This window comes from Amblyomma mixtum, chromosome 2 (assembly GCF_055824585.1).
Source record: "Amblyomma mixtum isolate Tamu chromosome 2, ASM5582458v1, whole genome shotgun sequence".
Lineage (NCBI taxonomy): Eukaryota > Metazoa > Arthropoda > Arachnida > Ixodida > Ixodidae > Amblyomma > Amblyomma mixtum.
In genome coordinates, this window is record NC_143013.1 from 249,484,793 (window position 1) to 249,510,724 (window position 25,932).

Consider the following 25,932-nt stretch of genomic DNA (forward strand, 5'->3'; position numbering starts at 1 on the left):
ACAACAACAATCCCAGTGCACTCGTGCGGAGGGGAGACGACGAAGAAGGGATATTTCGTAAGCAAGGATCGTTTTACGCCGCTGCTGCAGCCCGTCAGCGCATTTCTTCCCGAGTTCTTACAGTGACCGAAAATGGGTAAGTTTCTTCCATAGGTTGCTAAAAAACTGCATCTCACAATTGCCTCTTTTTCTTCAAGGACGTCTAGGACAGCCGTTACGTAGCCGTTATGTTAGGCTCAGTCTGCATGGTGCGCAGGCAGAAACCGTATTTTGTAACAATCCATTCCATTTGGCAGTGGCATCAATGGGACAAAGGCAGGCAATAGAACGGTGAATCAAAGACACAGCCTGTCTGGTAGCTGTGCTGCTGCATCCAGTCCGGCTGAGAGACCCGGACCACGCTGCGCCAATTCGTCGCATAAACGACGCCCAGGTTTTCTGTTTTCTTTTTATGAGACTGAATTAGCGGCGATAAAGTTCATCTGGTTTGTCAAAGGTGTCCTAGTGCTTCGTCATTCGTTGGCGTCGGCGCCCTTCCGCCAGTGCGACATGTGCTCGAGACACCTTTGCGGAAGTTATTGCCATTAACGGTACATTTCGGTCACGACCGATGTGAAGTCTGCTGTGACGCTCTACGTCAATGGGAGAAGCGATCAATGACAGAGCGCCAAATGGAACAGATAGGAAATGGACGGTTACAGAATACGGCCCCAGGATACGGTTCCATTAACCAGCTGGTATCATTGTACGGCTTTGTGCAGAACGACACGTGGATCAAATTTTCAGAGGTTACTACTCTCATTAGAAAAATGTATTCACGTTCATGAGTGTCAATCTTTTAGGGACCTTACGAACGATGAACGTATACATATACGCTGATAAACTCGCACTCGGGTGCCAGTAATACGAAGTCACCCCCAGGCGAAAAGTAATACGAAAAAGAAAACGCTCTTCTTTTCATATCGCTCTTAATTCGGCAACGTAATCCTGAGACGCACACGGACGCAGTCTTCGTTTAAAGAATTTGCTGGGGTTTAGCTCTGGTTAAACCTGGAGGATTGCGAAAGCAACATCTGCGCGCAGCCATATATTGTTGCTTGAGCTACATTGCCCACAGTCTCGCCGTTTCGCGTACTCTTGCACGACCATACTACGCATGCGCGAGTAGCAAGTGACGTCACTACGCACAGCTGGCGTGCCGGCGGCCCCGGCACGCTAGCTGTGCGCCACAACTGCGCATCGAAGGAGAGAGAGAGGCGATGCAAAGCGCTCGGCAGCGCCGGCGGCCCCGAACCCGCTAGCTATGTGCCGCTACTCCGCATGCGCAACTGGCGAGAGCGGCGGCGGCACCTCTTAGTCACGCGCGCATCGAAGGCGGCGGTGCGCCAACTGTGCGCCATCACTGCTCCTCGCGCATGCGCAGTATGGCCTTTCCTCGGCTCCGCGAAATGACTCGGCGCCTAGCGTTGTGTTGCTTTCGCAACAGAAAAGTTCGTTGCTTTGTTTGGCCCAGCATTTGTTGTTTAAATGATTCGAGTTAACGTACAACCCAGCCTCCTAAAAATTTGCTCTTCTAACTACTTAGCGCATTTCCAGTTTCTAACGCGCATATATTCGCAAAAATCAAGATTCAGAACGGCATGCGCATCACCACAGAATAAAAAGCCGAGACCACGTTATCACACTCCCAGGATCATTGTTATCACAATGTTGTGGTTACACTTTCCTACATGGAATCTTGGAGAGGTTGGATGGAACCGGGCGCAATCCCGCATATAACTTCCCTTTCAGAAAAATTACCACCGAAAACTGTCGAGTCGAACCGCTTGTACTACGCACTCTCCCTGCCGGTGCCCGATATAGCGGGGATATATGGAGCTCCTAGCGTAAAATATATAAATAATACAGTTATGAACAGATAAGACTCTGGTAATAAAAATCCGAAATCCGCCTCATTTAGCCGGTTAGCTCGCGCTGGTGGTCGCTTTCCCAGAAGAGTGGCAGGTAACGGGAGATCACCTGCGGTTAGTGATTTTACTTTGAGTAGTCTCTGAAGCGCGCGTCGCGAGGAATCCGAAACTTTAGAACCATTCGCAGTTCGGTTTTCGTGCCGTGCTAGACACCCGATCACCAGGGCCTCGCGAGTGTGGAAGGCGTGGAGCATCACCTGCTCCATTGCATTTGATCTTCGTTTGCCTCCGACTGCTGACTTTACAACTGCGTTATAACGTGTTTGTTGTGTGAGGTACACGCACCACGATGGAAATTAGGAACCGTCAAGAAAACTCCGAGGAGAGAACACGCACGCATAATGAACGTCACTTAAGACTTATGTACAAACAGTGCTTTTTCCATTATCGCGAACATGAAATAGGGTGTGCGTGGAAGTGGGCTAATTACGGTAATTAATTGTCCCTTTAGGTTTGCTTAACTAAAGCAATACAGTAAAAAGCTTGCATATAATGCTGTTTAGGTTTCATTTTTACAAATTAACAAATAAATAAACAGACGAAAGCACAAAAGAAAGACCACAGCGCTTGTCTCTGGTGTCTCTTTCTTTTGTGCTTTCTTCTGTGTCGCGCTGCACCACTCAAAATGAACTTTTGCGAACTCGCACAGCTCTCCATCTTTCTTCAAATAAATTTATGTTTGGCACGAATAAGAATTTAAGTTTCCGCTGAACAGGCGATGCCTGCGCGCTGCACCTCATTAGACTGAATCATGTCTTTCAACGACGCTTGACGATATGCTGCGCACCGAATACGGCTGAAAAGCCCCTCCCACCTTGCAATGGCGTCATGGAAATCATGCTCCAATGAGGAATGAATTTGCGTAACTCATCAGACCGCATGGTAGAGAGGGGGTCTCTTGATGCACACAGTGACCAAGAAAGGGGAAAACCTCAATGTTTGGCAAATATTCGATAAGAGGACTTGCCCGGACGAAGACAAGTTGTCTTATCAAAACGTTGGCAATCACCCTGAGGCTTTCCCCTGCCATGTTCAGTTAGTGTTCATCAGAGCGCACCTGTGTGGTGAAAAAATAAACACCTTTTTCGTGCGCTTGAACCTTCCTTTCCTGCACTAAAAATGTGCTCTTGCGTGTGTGAATCTCAACTATTTATTCGCTGAAGCTTCGTTTTAGGCATTACGTTTTGGAGTTACTCGTGTGAAAACCAAAAAGCCAACGACACTGCTATCGGAAGCAAACTATGTCGCGTACTTGGCTGCAGGGACAGCGAAATAAACTCTGCCTTAGATGATTAGATTACACAGCACTGAGTCGGGATTTGTTCTTTTTCTATCTTTATAGCATGCGCTGTAATAACGGCATACCTGTCACAGCTTTCGTCCAACGAAGCCTGTGATATATTGCAACGCCTCTGTATTCCTCATTGCTTTTTCCAGATTCCACGGAGAGCTATGACACCAGTTCAATTGAATCTTCTGTCGGCATTGGCGAAGGTGGGCTGCTCTTGCTCCTAGCGACCAGCGGTACCGACAGTTAGAGTCCCGAGAGGATTACTTTATGAACTGCTGACTATTATTTCAAGCTAGCCTGATTTCAAAGCGCAGGAAACAGTCACTATGTCGCCGCGCCCAGTCCGCGGGGTTGTAAACACAGCAACAGTGATACGCTGTCTCAGAATCCTCTTAGCCAAGCTGCGCTCGCTCACGATAGCGGCTCGTCTTTGTCCACAGTCGTGCCATTGCGCCGCCGTCACTAGTTGTGACTCCTTGGCCTGCTAGTGCCGCAAATTAATGCATATGAGCACTGTGAATCAATGACTTTTTCGCAAATTTTTATAACAGTGCTGGATGCTCTCAGTCGGTGTTATACTGTGCTTGTTATTCAATTTTGGAAATGCGCGGTCGTCATGTGCACGTGATTCGGATTTAGGTTCCGCGTGCATGTCGTAGCACTGAAGGGTATTGAGATTATTTGTCCTTGGAGAACGGTGGAGAGCCTCTGCACATGATTTCTCACTTTGAGGACGATCTGGGTCACCCTGCTGGTTTCTGGCGTTTATAGCGTCGAGACCTGCCTAGCAGATATCTAAACGTTCTGACGTCATGACATTTATAGCCGCCCTCATGTTTTATCTCTTATCATGTCCCATACGCCGAACGCATTCTAGATGGAGTGGTTCTTTGCACATACTTGCAAGCCCAAAGGGTATAAATCTTGCTGTGCTGTATAAAGATTGCTGTGCTGTTCGCAGCACAGCAATCTTCAGCAAGTGCAGTGCGGTCAGCCTGCACTCGCATTGCCTCTGAGTTGAAATGAGCAGCGCAAACACAAAGCACATAAAAGGAAGGGCGCACAGAGCGCTCAGTGTGAGGCGTGAGCCGATTCCTTGTCGTGATTTGTATTAGCGCCATTTTTTGTGCAAAATAAACAATAAGCCTAGATGTCTACGCTTTTCATTCGTGAGAGAGGTTCTGAATTGATCAGCCCGTTAAGCAACTATTAATCGTATCACTCGGTTACTGTGGCTGGAGCGTGCATTGGCGTCGGATAATTCTCAACCGTCTTCACGTGTACGAAGACATTTTTATTCTTGACAGTGAGACAAGACCAGCTGAAATATCTGCAGCGCATTGCGCTGTTAGGGACGCATAATGTAGTTTCCCCATTTAGTGCGTCACATCAAATACCGATTAGTTGGTATAGATGTTGCTTATGCCGTGTCTTCTTCTTGAGCATCAGCTTCTAACAAGTTTGCATCCTTTTCTTTTTTCAGAGTATTCTGCATCGCAGTCAACCGCAAGTGTTGTTAGAGGTGGTGTTCAAATCGTTCTCTACCCTGTGTTTGGCGCATGACGGCCTTTGGTCAAAGCTTGTGCGCCGTAGAACCAAACACAAACCACGAATCGTTTAATCTGGATTCATGTTAACGTTCTGTTTCTCTTTACGGCAGCAACGGAACCTTGGTAAGTAAGTGAGGAATGCACACATTCCGCATCTGTCGTAGAAGACAACCAATAAAGAGTAATAGTCAAAACTCCTCCTACTAAAAATCTGCACATAGAGCATTGAAGCTTCAAAGCTCTGGATCGGCGAGGATGACTCTTTTACACGCACGTATATTTGGAGCTCCAGGGTTGCATTACGCCCAACCAATGCCATCAAGCAGAAAACTATGCGATCTGTAGATTTTTTGTCTAGGCAGAGCGCTAACTACATGAGACCATTGCGATTCGTCATTGGAAAGTGCCAATGCGGAGCAGCTTACATTACTGAAAAGACAACATGCGCCCTGTTTAGACATAAAGCCAGAGCCATTTTACTTCGCATGAATTTTGTGCATGCATCTAGCTTGCTTCTGGCTTCGCGAATGTGTACCTTTCTGTACCTATCTCTCTATTCTGCAGGTGCTCGCCATACCTTTTCTTCGCCACAGCAACCCTCATGATGATGTTTCTCATCGGGTCCGCGCTCTTCATATTCATAAGCGGTAGCTGGCATTGTTTCCTCTGCATGGGGCCGGGGAGCACGTGTGTTCTGTACCATAACGGAACAAAAACATCGCATGAAATCAAGGCGCAGTAATGACACCAAATAACATACAGTGCATTACTTGACACTTGCGCATTTGGAATAAGGGGCAGCAGAGACAACACATAGTACCAGGCAACAAACACTAGGGCTTCTGGTCTTGCCCTGGTTCTATATGTTGTCTCTGTTGCGCCTTGTTCTAATTAAGCATACAGCATCGACCTGTGCGGCAACATGCCTTCCTGAATGCTGAGTTAACTGCCCTTCTTTTTTGACTCTATGTAAAGACGCAACGGTTTAAAGGAACTAAAGGGCAGAGAGTATTAGTGCTCCCACCTCCCGCTTTCGTATTACGTTGTGTTGTCAATTTATGCCGTCAAAATTCCCTTGGTTTTGCTGAGAGTCGGAGACGCTGTTATCATGGTATCTGTTTTGAAATGTCGAAATACGAGTCTAGTATTTTCACATGTCACCTGTATATGACTGAGCGGGAACGAATCTCAACAAGAAGAGGAGCAGACTGGCCAATGCTGCCATACTACAAGGGAGTGAAGAGTGAACACTTTTCTCTGGAGGGACCTTAGCCACTCGTCGGCAAAACTCACATGCCAAATCCTCGTATACTATTCAATGACGTCACTTTACACAAAATGAGTCAGGTCCCCAATACACCCCACTGCCAAGTGAGTGACTCCATCAAGCAGCGTCGCACACTCCCTCCCATTATACCCTCGGGGGCTGCCTGAGGCCTCTCATGCAGCAATCCTCTCTGGCACCTACTCCCCGTCTTGGGGGAGGAACCTTTATTCCCTCTCCCTCAAAAACGCGGACCGGGACATATGTCACTTAAATTAATGTTTTTCTCTCACTCTTTCCTATACATGTCGTCTAAGTTGGCTTGGTAGTGCCTGTGTGATGGGCTCCTCTCCTGCAATTTAATGCAAGTGCATTGTTCCCAAACTGCGTCGCGATTAACTTGCAGTTCTTTTTTGTCACTCTCCAAACTATCGTTAGTAGGCCAGAGGTTACTTTGAATGTGCTACATGCCTCTGGTCGTTCCTTTCTTGAAGACGTACCGAGAATGCCGAGGTATGTTCTCCAAGGAGCAAGTTCTCAACATGCTTAACACACTGGTGCTTCGTCACCTGGAGCCTATAAGAAATTGTGGTATCCGAGGCCGCGATCACATTTATCGTTAAAAGTCTTAATACCCCGCTGATGAATGCCGCCGCTCTAAGAGAATTCCCTTCCCCCGTCAAAATACACGGTTACTGCTTGGCATATACGAATTTCTTTTCTTTTTAATGCAAAACCATTATGTTGTCGTCTTGCAAAAACAACCGGATTGCCCTTTAACGAAATTCTCGTGTTGGTCCGGAGGGTCACGACGTCATCAACCCTACCACATTGGCAAATCTGAGGGCTAGAATTTTCGAGTACCTTCCATCGGATTATCACATAAACTCATACTAACCCGATCATCTCTCTCACTTCGTTCCACTTACTAGTCTTCATGAATCCAACTTAATCGCTCACAAATGTCCCCTAATCCACCTTAATTCATTTTGTAGCGTCATCTCCCTTAGCCTCACAAGGTCACCTCACATTGCTAAGTAGCATTCTTGCATTGCAGCATTCTTCTTTCTGTCTACTTGTAGTTGAATAAACTTTAGTTGCTGTAGTCCGCGTGTGTGTCGCTACTTTGTTCCCCAGTGTGTCCGTATTCTTGTACGCTGTGTTTCATGTGAACATGGGTGCCACCAGCTTGCCCGTCTAGCAATTCTGTTATATAGCATGGGTTCCATCAATCAGCACAGAAACCTATTAACAGGGAAACCATTTTATCGGTGGCATGACCACGACCCCCTTAACCACAGACGATGATATTCGTGTTACATTGCAATTAACCCTCTTCAGCGTTTTTCATCCCCTTACATGTGAACAGCACCAGGACTGCTCCTACGTACTGCTCATCTTAATCTCCATGCTAATAGCATCCATTTCAGGACACTCGCCTTTCCCAAAATTTTCAAATGAGCCCTTTGGTGTGCCAGCTGCCATCACGATATCTTGCAAAACTTCCTAATTCTAGCCGTCCGCATGACTCCCTAGCACACGTTACTTTGCTTACCTTCTCTTGAAATCTATTCTGCTACTTAGAGTGCCCATCAGTTATCTTGTGTTCGGAGTACATGCCCTCACCTTTATCGTTTCATTTTAAACGAGGGCCTCATTAACTACGTTTGTTGCCTACTCTCTGTGCGCGTTTGCAGTGAACACGGGTAGCGCGGCTGGCCTGGAAGTAACGGCGGAGACTGCGCCCGAACCCGAGCAAGAGAACACCTACCGCGTACAGACGCACGTCGTACTGCGCTCGGGAAACGACTCCAAGCCGCAAAGCGAAAGGACAGTGGAGGATGACCTCCAGGGTGAGTCGTCGTGGCGGCTACATACGTCGATTAAACGCGTACTTTTTTGACCGTCATGAGGACCATATAAAAAACATTTACTAGAAGTTTTGGGAGCCACACTGGGAGCAGTTTGTGGGGAAGGCAAGGCTCCGTGCCAACCGCTTCCTGTGTTAACTACCATGCAACCCGTGTCCCCCAACCCGCGGAGAAAGACGGAACAGCCGTGGAAAATTTGGGCGAAAAAGGCAGAAGCAGTGCATTACAAAATATTCATTAGTCAAAAACACAAAGGAAAAGGCACTACGTGCTGGAAGACTCCTCAATCCGGAAAGAACAGAGGCATGATGCTTTTTGTAGCCACTCACCAGAGACAGGGGCTGGCGATGCGAGTTCCACGGCGCCCGTGGCGAGAGGGCCGTCTGGCCGCGTAATTGGCGCATTGTGATGCCTCGCCGTGTATCCCGCAAAGTACTTTTAAACTGTACTTTAAATGTACTGCTCTCCAATGCCGCAGCCAACGACATTACGCACACGGCTTATCAAGCGAGCCTGCTTCCCTGTAGTCGACTGCCTTGAGTGACTGATCATGCACTACGACGCTTGAGAACCCTCCAGACATGAGCACAACTTCGGAAACTGCCGGCCTATTTCTGTCCACTCTCTTCTCACGCTCCACGACAGACAAACACGCCAGGCTCGCAGCACCGGGAATCGTTGGCTCATCTCTGCCTGCTTAGTTTTCTGCCTGTGACGACGCCCTGTCAGCAGAGCAGTTGAGCCTCCATCCAGGCCCACATCTTGCAGAGGATCAGGAGCCCTTTATGACTGCTCGCGAAATGATTTTGTCAACAGAATACTCGTGAAACCTTCTTCCAAGCCCGGACCTCCTTTCAAGCGCCCGCACTGCAACACACGCGTTTGCGCTCTGCGAAGCAACCCGGATGCCACTGCCTACGAGGGATCATTTCAGCTACTGCGGCTTTCCCTGAATATATCCAACATAAACATGCGAAGACGGTGCGAAGTACTATATAAATGTATTTGTAAATTGGTTTTTGAGGAAAGGAAATGGCGCAGTATCTGTCTCACATACCTCGGCGGACACCTGAACCGCGCCGTAAGAGAAGGAAGGAAGGTGGGAATGAAAGAAGAAAGAGAGAAACAGGTGCCGTAGTGGAGGTCTCCGGAATAATTTCGACCACCTGGGGATCTTTAACGTGCACTGACATCGCACAGCACACGGGCGCCTCTTGCGTTTCGCCTCCAGCGAACCCGACCGCGGCGGCCGCGTTTCGATGGAGGCGAAACGCAAGAGGCGCCCGTGTGCTGTGCGATGTCAGTGGTGGTGGTGGTGATTTCTTCTATTACTCCCAAAAACAGGGGACAAGTCCAAGGACCGGTTGCGCTGGCTTAGAGGAGGTCGGCGGGGATCTCTTGGGATGTCGCGGCCTCCACCGCGCGCTGGATAAGCCGGCGTTTTTCTGCCGGCTCGAAAGTACGCAGGAGAGACTCCCACGTCTCTGGGGTGTTTGAGTTCTTTGTGTTGTAATGTGTACAAGTCCATGCCATGTGTATGAGAGTGGTCCAACTCTCGTGATGTCAGTGCACACTCGGATGGTATAAGTCTGTGCATCTGAAAGCTCCCCTGGTGCTCTCTTTGATCACCGCTCTTCTAATTGCGGTTTTCTTTGCTCCGCACTTCAACTGGAGAGGTCGTATAGTGAGCGCTTCTCCTCGTCTCGCACCGTACGCGTACGCCACGGATTTGCGAAAGCTTCTCGCCATTCATCCCCGACCCGCGGTACCGCAGATTACCAGGATGCCCTTGCTCCCCCTCTTCTGTCTCTCTCGCTCTCTCTTTTTTCTCTCCTGCACGCGTCTCCTTTGTGAACGAAAGCAGTCTACCCTGAAATTTCTTGCTGGGAATACGTGTCGTATGCTGGAACAAGCTTGCCTTATAACCTCACATCTGGTTGCTCGATTCCCTCAACACCCTGATCTTTTTTTCATTGCTGGAGAATTACCATCATGCTTAAATTTCCGCACGGACAAATGGGACGTTTGGTTTCGTTTGGTTTCTTAGGTTTTAACGTCCAAAAGCGACTCAGGCTATGAGGGATACCATAGTGAAGGGCTCCCGAAATGTCGACCACCTGGTCTTCTTTAACATGAACTGACATCGTACAGAACACGGGCCTCTAAATTTTCGCCTCCATCGAAAGTCGGCCGCCGCGGCCTAGATCGATCCCACGTCTTTCGGGTCAGCAGTCGAGCGTCAGCCACCGCGGCGGGGCAAATGGGGACGGAAGAGGTGAAAACATACACGAGCGCGGTCTTCACCTGTCTTTTGTACTCGTCTGTTTTCGCTGAAGCCTAACCATGAAGCCACTCAAACATGTCCTGTTTAGCATCCCCTTGAAGATTACCCTATTTAAAGCGGTTTTATACTGTAGAGTACAAAACTGTGTGGCTACTCTCAAAATTTTGCAGCTAAGCCGACTGAGTGGATTGCCAAGCTGGACGACGAATCGGCGGACGCCGAGCAGGTGCCGGACGAAGAGATGCTTCAAGAACCGGAGGCCGCAGCGGGCCCCTTGGTGGAGAGGCGGTCGACAAAGGCCCGCTCTACGAGACGGCGCCGCACTTCCATCAGTAAGGCCACATCGCCGACCCCATTTCATTTCTTTGTTGAGCAAAGTTACAGACAAGCCTTGTATTTAGGTGGCATCCACATGTTTTATATTCCTTGAGTGCTATCGTATTAAACGGCAATTTGTCGATACTGATGGATTAAGCGGAATATTCTTGCATACATTTTATGGGAGAGTGACGAAACTTGATTTGCACGGTAACTTCTCCAAGGTACGGTCTTTGTCAAAACTTCAGAGCCCAGGGGGTTCACTTCCAAGCTTTATATTGGGACTCCAGGAGCATTCATGGAAGTCTTACCTATTGAAGGAGGCAGTACCAGAAATCTTCTCATGTCCAGGAAATTGGGAGCGCTATAGATCTATTAAGAACGACATAGTGTGGCTCAAAAGAAAACCCCCTGGACTCCAAACTTTTGACAAAGGCTGTACGTTGAAAGAGGCAAAACACGATGCAATTAACTGGGATCCAAATTGGAGTAGGTGATTCAAATCCTTTAGGGGAAATAGGGTCCAAGAGTAAAGAGGAAGAAACTGCCATTGCGCAGTACCTGAACGCACTGTCGCCGTTGGTGTCCGTTTTAGGACAGTTGAGACAATAAGGGTAGTGACTCAACACAAAAAGATCGTCGCTCGGTGAAGGCTGATAATCTTGTTTCGGTGCGCCAGTCACGGGATCCTCATAAATTGTGAAATATGAGTGAGAAGAAGTAGTCATTGCTAAAGGACATTTCTTTTCTTTTTTTTTTGAGCAGACATCACGCGCGCGGGTGTGCTAGCCGCCATCAACCACAGAGGCGGACCCCAGCAGCTGCCCGCACGGTCACTGGTGTGCGTCCTTGGCGGCAAGTCCAAGGAGTACGCCGCTATGACGCTGGATGGCCTCTGCGACGTCGTCTTCGCGCCTTTCTACACGCTTCCGAGGGGCGGCGACACCTTCCTACACGACGGCAACAGGGTGACGCGGCAGGTGCTTCAGATGGCGGCTGAGTCCACCAAAACCAGTTTCGGCATCCACGTGCCGCTCAAGTACGGCTTGTGTTTGCCCTCCGATAAAGCCTTCCTTAGTAGCGTGGTTTGTTGGTTTTGTTTGAGTGTAAGTAACAAACAAATAAAAAAAACTGCCGGAGCAAGCAGTTAGACGCCTTGAGGTGCTGGTGGACACCCTCACGAGCCTAGAGGCAGCTGTTTTTGGGCTGTGGAAAGTGTGTTCGCAGCTCTTCCCAGAGCTGCGAGCAGGTGTTGGCCGAAACCTCCCACAGTTCAGCGCAAAATATCGCGGTGGCCTTCGACGTGTTTATGAAAAAAAAAAAAATCTACGGGGAACAGTTTCTAAGTGTACAGTTATTGCGCGTGGCAAGTACCTTTCTTTTCAAAAAAAGCAAAAAGAACTCGTCAAACGATGGCAAGCGTTTGGCTTGTCACCTTTCAAGGGAAACTGCACTGGATTTTTTTTTCGTATTGTGCGCCGTAGATACTGTGACTTACGTTGTGCCCTGAGTACGCTTGTTATTTCAGATATCAATGCGCAGGGCTTTCTTAACTATCTTTTTCCTTATCCTGGCTTATGCTTGCCGAGCTTCGAGCTAATCTGCGAGTTTTTCAATAGTAACTTTCTGCTGTTTATGCGACGTTCATCATTCACCTCGCCAAGCATATTTATTTATTTTTTTATTAATTTTTTTATTTCAAAATACTGCAGGCCTATGTGGCCCAGGCATATATTAACGCCAACATTAAAGCCAACATTATTGCGAAGGCAGGATAACCGGTGGTCTTTAAGGGTAATGGAGTGGATTCCAAGAGAAGGCAAACGTAGCAGGGGGCGGCAGAAAGTTAGGTGGGCGGATGAGATTAAGAAGTTTGCGGGGATACGGGGGCCACAACTGGCCAAAGACAGGGTTAATTTAAGGTACACGGGGGAGTCCTTTACCCTGCAGGGGGCGTAGTCAGGCTGAAGATGATGATGAAGATGATGATGATAAAGCGTTTATTTGTCCGCCCATCAAATTGAATATAGGTAAGGCTCAGAAATGTAAAGTAATGAGCGGACAGCTTAACCTCAGTCATTAATGAGCGGTTCGCTCAATTGTTGCTTCACCAGTTAGACACCAGTATAGACGGTTAACCACACCCAATAGCTCGTACTGCTGAGCGAAGGGGGAGAGAAATGTGTTATTATGAACCAGTTTATTTTCCGTTCACGTGAATCACGTAGAGAAGGGGAACAATGAGCGGAAGAGCAACAGAAAAAAATGAAGGGAATGGGTCGGTGACAAGGCATAGTATGATGTGGCTCTCAAGTTGGCCCTCGTGGATGAACCAGAGAAGTGACTTCAGAATGGCATAGCAGTTTTGTACTAATCCATGGCACGTAACTTCCAGAAATCGCTCTGTCTTTGCTAAGCCTGTAGGTTGACAGTTTCACAGATTCTTTGATCAAAGGTCTTGAAACATTCTCGCGGCACCTTGGGTCATCTTTATATCCTCTTTTTCGCCTGTTTCAGAAAAGTGGTTCAAGCCAAAAATGACATCTTGCGGCAGAAAGCCCAGGAACGTATGAAGAAGTACTGGAGGAAGCACCACATTTACCACTACGCTGTTCTCGACCTGCAAGTCGGACTCAACGGCACCACTGATTTTGAAGCAGTAGGACGGGTCTTTACATTACTTAAGGTAAGCCCCCCCGAAAGAAGCCTGAAGAGATGTGACAACGCCACAACCAAGTGATTTTGCTGCTAACGAAGCATACAGTTTTGTGATTCTCGGTCATAGAGTTGACAGCAGTACAGAATGGCTCCTTTAATCTCACGGAGAATCAGATACTGGAGACCATGAAATTTAAAACATGCTTCCCTAAACTACGCGGTTAGTGGGAGGGCTTACTGAGGAAACTGAACAAAGATTAGTGAACTTTCGCCTTGCGCTTGGTAACGACTTATACCATGCAAGCTTGCGCGCGTATATTTTAGCTCACAGTCTTTCTGAGCTTCTGCTTCACCAGGCGGCTATTAATGTAATTTTAGCTGCTATTCCGCTGTTCGGTCAGTTGAAATGCGCGTCCATACACTGGAGTGCTGAATAATAGTAGGTGTAATTGCTAGAAATGGCGCTGTAAATTTTAATGCGCGTGCGATTATTGAGGACGTCCCTCTGCTCCGTTCAGGTGGTTAATTACGTCGCAGCTTTTGGAAAGATGCCAATGGCACGTTATATGTAATGTAAGTGGGTTTCAGGTCATATTTCCTAGTATGACTTCCTCCGCCCCTCCGCTTTTCCGTATTGATTCACGCTCTTTCGACAAGCATGGGAATGCACTCAAAGCTCAGAAGCTGCTTGGAAACAGCAAAAACGAATGTAAGAAAACTTGCACAGGTGGCGCATCACACTTCGGAAGGTAAAGACTCGAAAATTTTTCCAGTAGGAGGACACAGTTAGGGCACCAAGCTAAAAAAGTTTTGAAGCTTTCTCCGAGCTGTCACTAGACTATGCAGCTCGCAAACCACGACACATTAATGCCATGGCTTTCGCACAACATTGAGAGTTGATAGTTTTGGCATAAATATATTATCACAGCCTATTAACCCCATTCTTCGTTCTTAAGGGAAACCCATATTCATCACCGAGTTCATCAAGGAGGACTGTGAATAAGCATTGCTTTCCTCTCTTAATATTAAGGCTCGAAACATCACGGCGTTACGGTGTTTTTTCTTTTCTTTCCTAAGCGGAAACTTACGGGCCTAAGCACGCTTGTAGTTTCGTGCAACGTGTTAGTGACGCGATGGTATGCTGCTGAGATCACTTGGCGCTTGCTGACGTCGTCGACTTTCTATACACCGAATGGTTGCTAATATTCCACTGTAGTAGCGATGAAGCTACCAGTCTTCAATATCGTCACACACCTCTTCCAATGTAATGACAAACTGTTTAGACATTTCATGTTATCACGAAATCTTTGTGCATTAATATTTTTTTTTAGTGTGCTAGCTATGGATGGGTCACTAGCCAAAAGCCGGTATGTATCCCGGTGAAGCCATCGGTGAAGCTGTTGAGGGACCCAGTTTTCCTTTCCCGAGAAGCCTGGGTGTCTCAAAGCTAAACAATGGCAGATGTGCAAGGCGCGAAGTCCCATTTGATTTAACCAGGTAAATATGGGGCCAATTTTCCACGCGATGCCTGCTTTGCTTTCTCCCGACGCAGACGTTTGCCAATATCCAAGAAATGGCTCGCCGGGAGGCGTCGGAGATCTCATCGGAAGCGCAGCCCGATGCCTACGTCATCCTTGGCGTCCGTCTATGGATGGCAACAAATGACAAACTCTTCAAGGCTCTCCAGAAGAACGTTCGGTACGGAAGGGACTTCAGTTTTTCAGGCCTACTGCCAGTTCTGCTACGTGCGCGCAAGCATTAAAAGGCAGAAAAAGGAGTTGCCTTTCGGGTATTTGAATGCCAATTTTAACTGTGAACGCGGTAGGCAATAAATACTGCGCAGACTGTCAGCAGATTCAAAACGCTTTTTCTGCACCTGAGTCACTACCCCAATCTTTTATTTGATTTCCACTTTTTTTATAGCCCCCTTAATTCTGATCACGAAGCACGGTTCCAAAATATGGCGACGCCTGCCGTTCGAGTATTTACTGAAGTGCACAAATGTGGACTCTTGTAAAGATGCGTATTTTAAAACTATCTGTCCTGTTATGTGTGCATGTGCGCACGCTTTGTAAGAACCATTGCAGTGCTGTCTTAATGCCTGTTACTCTGAACACGATAGCGCTCGGACCCGCGTAAAAATGGAGACATTCTAACGGCAACCACGAACCAGCAGTTAAAACAGTACCGCCCTTAATATCAAGTGCGCGTCGCATTAAATGTTGAAGGTTTATTGAAATGAAATACAAATGAGTTATAAGTTTCATAAAAAAGTTAGTACAGTAGGAGGTCCCAAAGCAAAGCTGTCTGGAGGACCTCCCATCAGGGATGCATAAGAAAAGGTCACAAGTTTGGCCAGTTTGATCTATAAATGACCTATACATCTGTCCTGTACATGAAAATGAGGTTCGTTAATCTAGTGATGTCACAGTCTTTCACAGCACGTCACATTGTATATAAAATTAAATAACCGGGGCCAGAGTTAGAAATAATGTAACGAGTGATTTTTCTTGGTTACACTAAGGTCGTTTCGCAACTTGATAGTTCACAATGATGCGTAATGGTCGCCGGATTCTCTTCGTCATAGTTTTTTTTTCTCTTTGATTTTCTCTCCTTCGTTCATTGATGTCACGGCGATTGGTACGCAGCTCCTTCACGATCAGCGCCCTCATAGCGCGGACTCACATCGCCGAGCGTGAATCCCCCGCTCACCTTGACGGGTGCAAGACCATCGGTCCGGCGCCGTACGAGATTGACAACGACCACGTTATGGGGATGGTGAGCTCGATTAATCACCCGCTACAAATCAGGAGCTGCAATATATATCCGATTCTCGAAAAGCGATTAATTAGTTGCAAAGACGGACCCCCCTTCGTCCGTGCCCCCAAAAAACAGTAAAATGGACGGCCTTGTATTTATGACACTCCCCCCCTCCCCCCACAATAACAAAAATATAATGAACGGCCTTGTATTTCTTGCACGCTTTCTAGTGCAAGTGGCATCGCAGTCAACCAATTGTTTTCGGAGATTATCAACGCATATAATTAAGGATTTAAAGGCCAGCCCTATACAGTTAAAGCAGCTTCGGTGAAGAATCCATAGTACGTCGAAAGATTTGTCGGCAGATTTTTAAGGAGTTCAGTTGTTTTTTTTCTTTTTTATAGTCATAACAAGAATCTCATGCTTCGTGTGAAATTTGGGCTACGGCAGTACTAAGTTCGGCGCTGAAGTCGGAAACTCTTTTCCGATAAGTCTTTTTCGTTACACTTCAGAAGTCAGTGCGTATGTACCGCAATACCAGTCATGTCGCGAGCCATATCACGAAAAGCCACCATGATCGGTTGATGTCGTGTAAGTGTGCAATCTTGATTACCTGCCGCGCAGGCCAACACAGTTGCCTACGTGAGAACTTTCCCCTGGGTCCAGCGTACGTCCCTGGCCGTTTCCTTCACGTTGTGCACTCGCTGGTACCGGCCAAAGAAGGAGTTCCTCGTCGGGGTCGACTGCCTCAAAGACACCAAACCGGCGGCCTCATCAGGAGCCGTGAGTGCCTGCAACAAGCACACCACACTGTCGCGCGGAAGCGCCGTTGCGGAGATTATACGTCACCGAATGAAGTACCGAATTACCTATAACCGGATACAGTTAAAAAACGCACCAGAAAATGCCTCTCCGAACAGGTGTTCTGCCGAACATCATGAACCCTTTCTCGTGTACGCTAGCAGGTGCAATACGTGCACGGTGGTTGACCTTACGTGATGCCAATAAGTCATCACTATTACCTGAAGGATCGTCTTTGACAGCACTTTCTGGCTACGTTCTTGGTTTGTTCGCAATTATCAGTTTTTCTTTGTGATCTTGCGTTGTCTGTGTGCGGCTGGTCAGCCACAATAGCCGCGGTGCCTGACACTAGCGAAACATTTGCTTTTTTTGCGCGAACAACTTTGAGAGCCTCGGCTCCTGGTTGGCCGACTCCAGCTGTGTGAGTTAAGGTCTGCGTGAATTTCACATACCCTCAACTGCACGCCGGCCATATATCGACAAGGAGCGGAGGCATATCGTTAAAAGGGACGGCATAGACCAGTGGCCACAGCCACTTAGAGTACACAGTAAATATCTTGCAAACAGAATAAAGAACAAGAGCTAATACGCGTAAATCGCACCTCATTCGGCATTCCCGCACCAGCTTCGTCAAGCAAGTGTGTATATATGAGAATAAATTTTCAATCTTAATAGACGTCCTACAGTTTCTATAAAAGGTGCAAGTCCTATAGATTCTGCGAGGTTCAATGCACTAATTTACAAATGTTTCAAGCGACTAAAACATTTATTTGATGCCTCATGAAACGAAGTCATTTCTTGGTGGTGTTAGAAAAGCAGTGGGCGGGATGGCGCGGTTGGTAAAGACGCGGACGAAAGAAAGAAAACACACACACAAGCGCTTCTTTGTGTGCGTGCTTTCTTTCGCCCACGTCTTTCCCTGCCGCACCATTCCTCCTACAGCATTCGGTACCAACTTGCCCGAACCTTTGCGCTGCTTATAAAATGTCTATTGTTCAAACTTTCATAAACAATACTGTAAAATGTAAAAACCAAACTGAAAAAAAAGAAGTTTTAACGGCTTTTAACTTAGTTAAACCGAAAAGACGTGCAGACTTCTTGGCACATGGTATAGCTTTGCTGGGTCGTCGGCACGTCAGGCGTCGGTATCAGTTCGATAGTAGTAATAGTTGATGAAGACGACGATGTCCAATGCACTGTGCGACAGTGTGTATATTAAATCGATAGTAGTATCAGTTTATGAAGACAACGATGTGCGATGTACAGCGCGATAGTATGTTTCTGTTTAACACAAGGCCTGATTGGCTGCGGCGCTAGCATACTGCTCTCGTGCAGTGGACAGCAAAGCTGAACTCACGCCGGCTAGGGTTCCAATCCCTGTCAGGGCAATATTTATTTTATATATTTTTTCGTTATAGTTTGGCCAAGGTCACTTTCAAGGTGAAGCTTCACACAAACTTGGTGAACTGGTTTGACCTCGTGAAGTGCTTTCGCACTGAATGGTACACACATAAACAGTAAACGTTGAATCGTAATCCACCCGAAAAATGGTTAAAAAAGGAATGTAATCAAGACGAGATAAAAATTTTCCAGTCGTCTTCCTCTGAACAAGTATCTGCGTGAAGCCCCAGAACATTTTTGAAGCCACTTAACTGCTTCTAAAAAGTAATTTTCGAGGGAACAACAGAAAACGGCACTCTTACAAACAAACAACAAATAGCGAATTGGTTCTATCATTATTTCTATAGTGCCTTAGCCAAAAATAATGACCAAGTTGTACGATAACAAAGCATTCGTCAACATTTACCCCACGGCGAGATTGGTCTGACGACTGAAGAAAGCCTAATGCAGTTTCTCAACCTCAAAGCAACAAAATCAAAAGGTCCCGACGAAATACCAAACGCTTTTCTTAAAACCTACTATCAATGGCTAAATACCTATTTCTGATATTTCAGAAGTCCATGTCCTCGGGGAGACTCCCGACAGACTATAGAATAAGTAAAATTCTCATACAGATATGATGTGACGCAAAGTGCATGTTGCATGTCCATTTACCGACAGATTGCACTCACGTCGTATGCTCGTGATATGTTTGAGTGGATTGTTTACAAACACAATCGAAAATATTTAAAAGAAACTTCTTCAGTGACTGCTAGCATGGTTTCACTCAAGGATAGTTAACTGTCACAGAACGAATTCAACCTGTACACGCTATAAGTCAGGCAATGGACCGCCGAAGTCAAATAGATACAAAGTTCCTTGAGTTAAAAAGTGATTTTGATTCTGTTATTCACAGCAAATTAGTATTTGAGCTAAGAACTATTCTGGGACATAATAACATTATTCGAAGGATAGAAGTTTTTATTGATTACAGGCACCAGTTTGTCAGTATTGAGGGGGAGAGGTCGGACGCATGCAACGTGAGGTCGGATGCGCCACAAGGCTCAGTCCTTGGGCCTTTGCTGTTCTTGGTGTATGTGAATGACCTCATTGAAAATTCATGTGTAAAAGCTTAACCCTTTGCCGACAGCTGCGTTATTTAGACTTATATGAAATCAGTAGCGGACTAGGTTAGACTTAACGAGCACTTAACAAGAATAAACAACTGGTCTACTGACCGGCAAATGTCTTTGAACTTGAAGAAAACAGTACATATGACAATTTCACATAAGCACCAACCTGAAAAATATAAGTACACACTGTGCAACACTCACTTATCAAAGATCATAGAATATAGCTACCTAGATATTGCAATTAATTCGACCGTTAGCTGGACAGCGCATATACATAACATAATAGAGAAATCAAATAAAACATTAGTATACTTAAGACGATCGCTCGCACTTACCGCATCAGAGGCTAATTGTTAACAGCTTACAAAAGGATAGTGCGGCTAATGTTGGAATATGCTTGTGAAGAGTGGGAAAGCGTAACATCAAAACTAGCGCATGCATATAAAGGCGTGTGCGGCATTTCATTTTTTCTATGTACTAAAGACAGGAACTAATTTTTACGGTTTATATTAGAGCTGAGTTACCCCCATTAGAATTCTGAACGAAGATTAAAAAATTTAATCTATTTCCGAGTATGATAAATATAAAAACACACACCTTGGCAAACGCAAATACGTCGATGAAACTCTATTACGTATTATGTGAAATAAGCCTCTAGAGCCGTAAAAGAGCGAGCGTTTTCGAGCGATTGTTCTAAAAATACTTACTTTTTCTGATAATATCCCGAGATTGGAACAAGCTCTCAGAACAGGAATTAATGAGTGAGAGTCGGCAAGTATTCTCATCATTGATTCTTGATCATTTTCAAAGTTAAGGTTAAGTTATTGAGGTATAGTCGACTCGAATTTTGCTGCACTGCTTTTCATTCTTTTGTTTTGTTATGCTCTCATACGAGGTTGCAAGAAACCTCTCCTAAGACATATTTTTGCAATGTTTTTTGTTTACAGTGCTTTTCTTTTACTTCCCGTACATTCTTAATCATGAGGGTCATTGCTAGCAATAAAAAAATTACCTCGAGGCCCATAGAATTCACGATACCGACGTCGTTTGCTAGAATATCCGTTTATTAGTAAGTCCGATGTGCTAACAAAAGCTGCGCACGGCGCTTTTCACTCCCGCAGAAAAATTCACCGCTTCGTAGCAACGTAGCTAAATACTTCAAAATTTAAAGCTAACTGAATATATAGCTGGTGGACTAGCAAGTCGGAGGGTGCTGTAGTAGCTCTGAAGTAGCGCGCGATATCCATGGGCCACCGGCGACGCATGCTCAATGAGCACATTGAGGCCAAAGTTTCAGGACGCGTTCTAGCTTCCCGGAACGAATAGAAGCAAAGTTGCCACATTCCATCTTATTTCATTTCATTTCATTTATTTCGTCCTTAAAGGCCCGAGGGCATTACATAAGGAGGGGGTTACAAGTTGTTTTGTGCAAATGCACTCACGATGAAAACATAAGCAATGAAAGAAACACTGCAACTGCAAACGCTGCAAAAATAAAATAAAGAATATCAAGTGGTTATAAAATAAGAGGAGCCAAAAAAGTACAGAAAAATACAAGAAAAACACAGGGAAAATACAGAAAAAATGTGAAGGCCAACAAACGGTTCACGTGTTCTGAAAATGAGTGGTGAGTTTTGCGCGAAATGATTTGCGATCGTTGCATGATACTATGTCGTTAGGCAGGGCATTCCAATGGTTTATTGCGTCAGGAAAAAAGGAACTGCTCATTGCTAAAGTACGGCTCTTGTTGCTGGCTATGCGGTGGCTGTGGCTGAGGCGACTGGAAGTTCGGATCGGTGGTTTCAGCAGGCTGACTGAAAAATTCTTGTGTTCGCTCAAGCCAAATGATTTCGTTATATGTTTTTATTATATCCTCTTTAAACATATAGGCGATATCCACACCGTCACGCCCAATTTAATGCCATCTATATGGTTTAGTTTGTCGAGCGGGCCATTTATTCGTACTTAGTTGAAGTGGCGCGACAGATTCCGTGAATGGAGCACTTGATATCAATACAGCATCAGCACTACCGGTTGTATTCCAGGCTACAAGATAGTAGTATGGCCGACCAGTACAGTCGTTAACTGATAACCTGCAAAAAATTGATATAATGTGCAATTTACCATTGCCAGGTGTGCAGCGAAAGGCCGGAGTTCTACGCGAACCAAGCCATTGACAGGAAGCAGCACACCGCTTATTCGTGGCAGAATCCGCACCTCATGGCTACGTACGACACAGCGGCTACGATGCAATGGAAGGCAAGTCATTAGAACTTATAGACATTTTACTCCCATGCCTTTTGGTTGCATGTGAGGCTTGACGTCTCAAAGTTTGCACTCGCATGAGCTCTGACAGGTGCCGCAGGGATTAGATCCGATCTAGTGCCTTGTTGCTGAGGAGAGGAATACATGTTTTTCTGCCGTTGGTCATTCCCGCTAAACAGACAGCGTCGTGTGGCTGGCAAACAAATTTTCCTTGAAGCGCGGGCTTTTGAGAGTGAAAGCAGACGGGGTCAGCTTGCGACGGGCCGATTAGGCAGCTATGTCACCAGTGGCATTAGCGACAGTGCAGCATTGTGACATGACAGCCATTGGAAAGTGACATGTAGAAGATGTGTTTATACTAGTGGTGCAAGGGCATGTTGACCGAAGAGTCCTAACGTGTTTTTCGGCTGCGCGAGGGGGGAAATTATTTGGTGACCATGCTGAAAAGCACAGAGATAGGTAATTTTCATGTGTTTAAAGCTGTTGGCAAGCATACATGCTGCTTTTGAATAAAAAAATACAGGCCTTCCTTAAAGCGATTATATATAGATACAATTAACCTGCTCGATGAGCGACGAGTTCAGGCCCAGTAGAGGTTGTTGTGTACAGTCGCGCCCCGTTAGTACGACCCACGTTAAATGGAAGGCTCGAATTTTTGACAGTTGTTGACGAGTTACTGACTCGAACTATTGACCGCTTTTTTAAAGACCACACTTTTCCAATGAATTTGGGCCTCGTTAACATGGAAACTCGCTGTCCGGAAAGTTGGGCCCAGTAGGTCGGGTTGACGTGGACAGTGATAAGCACAATTTTCGTCTGCTGGAAGTAAATTTTTCTTTTTCTGTATGACAGAAGCCAACAGCCACAGAACCAAGGGGCACAGGGGATTTTTTTATTTATTTATTTATTTATTTTGTGGTATTGATCAATTTAGAATATTACTGAATATGTTATCGCTTAAAGCAAATTGATTAGAAAAGCAGAAGAAAAAACAACCACATGCCGCCGGTGGGATCCGAACCCACGACCTCCGAATTACGCGTCCGGTGCTCTACCTCTGAGCTACGGCGACGGCTGTCAAATCTTCTGCTTTCGGGGGTATTTATGTTTACAAGTAACCTAACCTTGAGAGTGTTCATCAGCGCCACCCACGTTCGTAAGCGGCGGACGTAGAACGTCCTGAGTTACCGCAGAGTGTGACGTAGAATGTCATCGAACGGAGAGGGTGGAAGCTGTGTGAGAACCCTCTTATGCCTCCTATGGCGTCAAGGCTGCCAGAACCGAGGCCTTCGCTAAGCAATTAAGCAAACAAGGGAAGGGGAATGAGGGGCTCGTTATAAATATGACAGAAGCCAACAGCCACAGAACCAAGGGGCACAGGGGATTTTTTTTATTTATTTATTTATTTTGTGGTGTTGATCAATTTAGAATATTACTGAATATGTTATCGCTTAAAGCAAATTGATTAGAAAAGCAGAAGAAAAAACAACCACATGCCGCCTGTGGGATCCGAACCCACGACCTCCGAATTACGCGTCCGGTGCTACACCTCTGAGCTACGGCGACGGCTGTCAAATCTTCTGCTTTCGGGGGTATTTATGTTTACAAGTAACCTAACCTTGAGAGTGTTCATCAGCGCCACCCACGTTCATAAGCGGCGGACGTAGAACGTCCTGAGTTACCGCAGAGTGTGACGTAGAACGTCATCGAACGGAGAGGGTGGAAGCTGTGTGAGAACCCTCTTATGCCTCCTATGACGTCAAGGCTGCCACAACCGAGGCCCTCGCTAAGCAATTAAGCAAACAAGGGAAGGGAAATGGGGGGCTCGTTATAAATATGACAGAAGCCAACAGCCACAGAACCAAGGGGCACAGGGGATTTTTTTTATTTATTTATTTATTTTGTGGTGTTGATCAATTTAGAATATTACTGATTATGTTATCGCTTAAAGCAAATTGATTAGAAAAGCAGAAGAAAAAACAACCACATGCCGCCTGTGGGATCCGAACCCACGACCTCCGAATTACGCGTCCGGTGCTCTACCTCTGAGCTACGGCGACGGCTGTCAAATCTTCTGCTTTCGGGGCTATTTATGTTTACAAGTAACCTAACCTTGAGAGTGTTCATCAGCGCCACCCACGTTCATAAGCGGCGGACGTAGAACGTCCTGAGTTACCGTTAAGTATAGCTGTTAAGTAGTTAAGTATAGTATAGTTATGTTAAGTATAGCACACGAGCGAAATGTACGATGAAAGCGGAAATGCCTGAGCAGCAGACTGCTTTTGCGGTGCCATGCATTCACTGTCAATGTTGCCTGTCGACGAGCACCACCGTATGTCGTATTGCATGAATTTCTGGGAAGAGAAAGTTCCGTGCAACCTGTGCTACCCTGGGAGCCGACTAAGTACAGACGTGTGCTAGGTGTGGGTCCGATGGGGAAAGAGTAGTGGGAGATACGTTATCACTCCATTGGGCGCCATCACACGTTTCATGCACCACAAAATTTTACAAATAAGGGTGACTAGGATACTGCACTTCGAGCTGGCAATAATTTGTGCAATTTCCATATCACTTCCGGTCAATATGTCAAGAACCATACCTAGATTACATTTCATTTTTACTTTTCACATTTTTATTTTTGCTCACAATTCTCTATTACGCAATATTATCCTTGTGGGCTGTTTTAGTAGGGAACCAAGTGTCCATAGTAACTAGGTAGGAATGTATGGATAATCTGTTAACCGTGAACACTGTTGCCGGGAGGATTCTTGCACCTAGAGAGTAAGCTAGAGGGTGAGGTTGAAATATTTGAGTATGCACGTATACGGATACGTGTACTCTATGTGACAAAAAAACAGTTCGTGTACTCTTTCGGGCACACATTAAGTTAGCGCATGCACCACTTGTGACCAATGGTCTAGCATCTGGTGCTTGGGAAAAATATTGTCTTGTCAGAGGTCTTGCATGCGGATGATTCGATTGTCTGTAAACGCCAAAAATGTGATTGAAACTCCTTACCAATTCGGGGTACTACAGATTCAACTGGTTCTTATTGTGATACTCGAAACAAAATTCCTAAATATCACTCGTTTCGTTTAAAGGGCAACTGCAGCACTTTTTTGAGAATCTTGCGATATTCAAGGATTCAAATCTATATAGGCTGTAGGTAAAGCATGCCAAGTGTTTTGGCACTATCACTCAAAATAGTGACGTAATCGACGATTGAATTTTGCGTTTCTCCTCAATGCACCTGAGAAGTGCAGAGAAATTCAACGTGACGTCACGGAAGGTATGATTTCAAATTACCGCTGTCGTCAGCCACACCCTGCCCTGACTCTTTAGACGCTGCCTAACAACTCCCGGCAGGGTTTGCCTTCGGTGTCGTTGGATTTTTTTAATTCAAAGCAGGCGTTTGTGCGTTGGCAATGTACCGATACCTTCGATGACGTCATCATGCCCCCCCCACTTGGCGTTGTGCGCAGCGGAGAAGCTTGAAGGGCGTCCGGACTTGAATTGACGATTACTTCACTATTTCAAGTGCTAGCCCAAAAGGACTTCGCATGCTTTACCTGCAAGTTTCACACATTCGACCTTCTTGTTTTCGTTGATTTCGAACACCTCTGCAGTTTCCCTTTAACCTAAGAAGCAACTTTTACAGATGCAACCGTATGGACATTTCGCGTAAATCCGTTTTTTTACGCCTTGTTCGTTGTTGCTGCCGTAGATGTGTTCGCTGTCAATCGAGTACCGGCGCCTGAACCTGGCCGTGGCCTTATTCGACGTGGAGTGCGACGACTGGCGAGACAGGTGCACGCGTCCCAGTGCCTCGCAAATGAGGGGCCACGAGAGGACGCGAAGCCTGCACGCCTACTTGCACGGGCTGCTTCGCGCGGACGGGAAGAACGTCAGCGCCGTGTGCCACTGACGAACGGCACCATGAACGTTACTCGTGCGCACGTAATACATACGTGCATACATGGCACCGCCACTACACTTCAATAAAAGTGCATGCGTGAATCAGAGAGGATTATACCGAAAGGCTGTGCTCACTGCTCAAACTGCTCATAGGTGACAGGCACAACCTAAACTTCTCTCACAAATTTTTTCATCATCATCAGCCTGACTACGCCCACTGCAAGGCAAAGGCCTCTCCCATGTCTCTCCAATTAACCCTGTCATTCGCCAGCCGCGGCCACCGTATTCCCGCAAATTTCTGAATCCCATCCGCCCACCTAATTTTCTGCCGCCCCCTGCTACGCTTGCCTTCTCTTGGAATCTACTCCGTTACCCTTAAGGACCAGCGGTTATCTTGCCTTCGCATTACATGCCCTGCACAAGCCCACTTCTTCCTCTTGATTTCAACCAGGATATCATTAACGCGCGTTAG

The 25,932-nt window shown here is 46.3% G+C and overlaps 2 protein-coding genes across 2 annotated transcripts in view; one reads left to right on the forward strand and one right to left on the reverse strand.

The window, feature by feature from the left end:
- Positions 1 to 5,509, reverse strand: part of LOC149363443 (uncharacterized) — a 38,565-nt gene extending 33,056 nt beyond the window's left edge. Inside the window, exon 1 of the mRNA XM_089568548.1 lies at positions 5,389 to 5,509. The gene's annotated coding sequence lies outside the window, so the exon portion shown is untranslated. The remainder of the gene's footprint in view (positions 1 to 5,388) is intronic.
- LOC149363444 (uncharacterized) lies at positions 133 to 25,517 on the forward strand. The gene is made up of 11 exons (XM_089568549.1): positions 133 to 136; positions 3,408 to 3,464; positions 7,773 to 7,928; positions 10,401 to 10,562; positions 11,314 to 11,587; positions 13,066 to 13,234; positions 14,759 to 14,904; positions 15,855 to 15,984; positions 16,591 to 16,749; positions 21,414 to 21,539; positions 25,270 to 25,517. The coding sequence occupies exons 1-11, from the start codon at positions 133 to 135 to the stop codon at positions 25,468 to 25,470; spliced, it is 1,584 nt and encodes a 527-aa protein (XP_089424675.1). The 3' UTR covers positions 25,471 to 25,517.
- Positions 25,518 to 25,932: the final 415 nt, after the last annotated feature.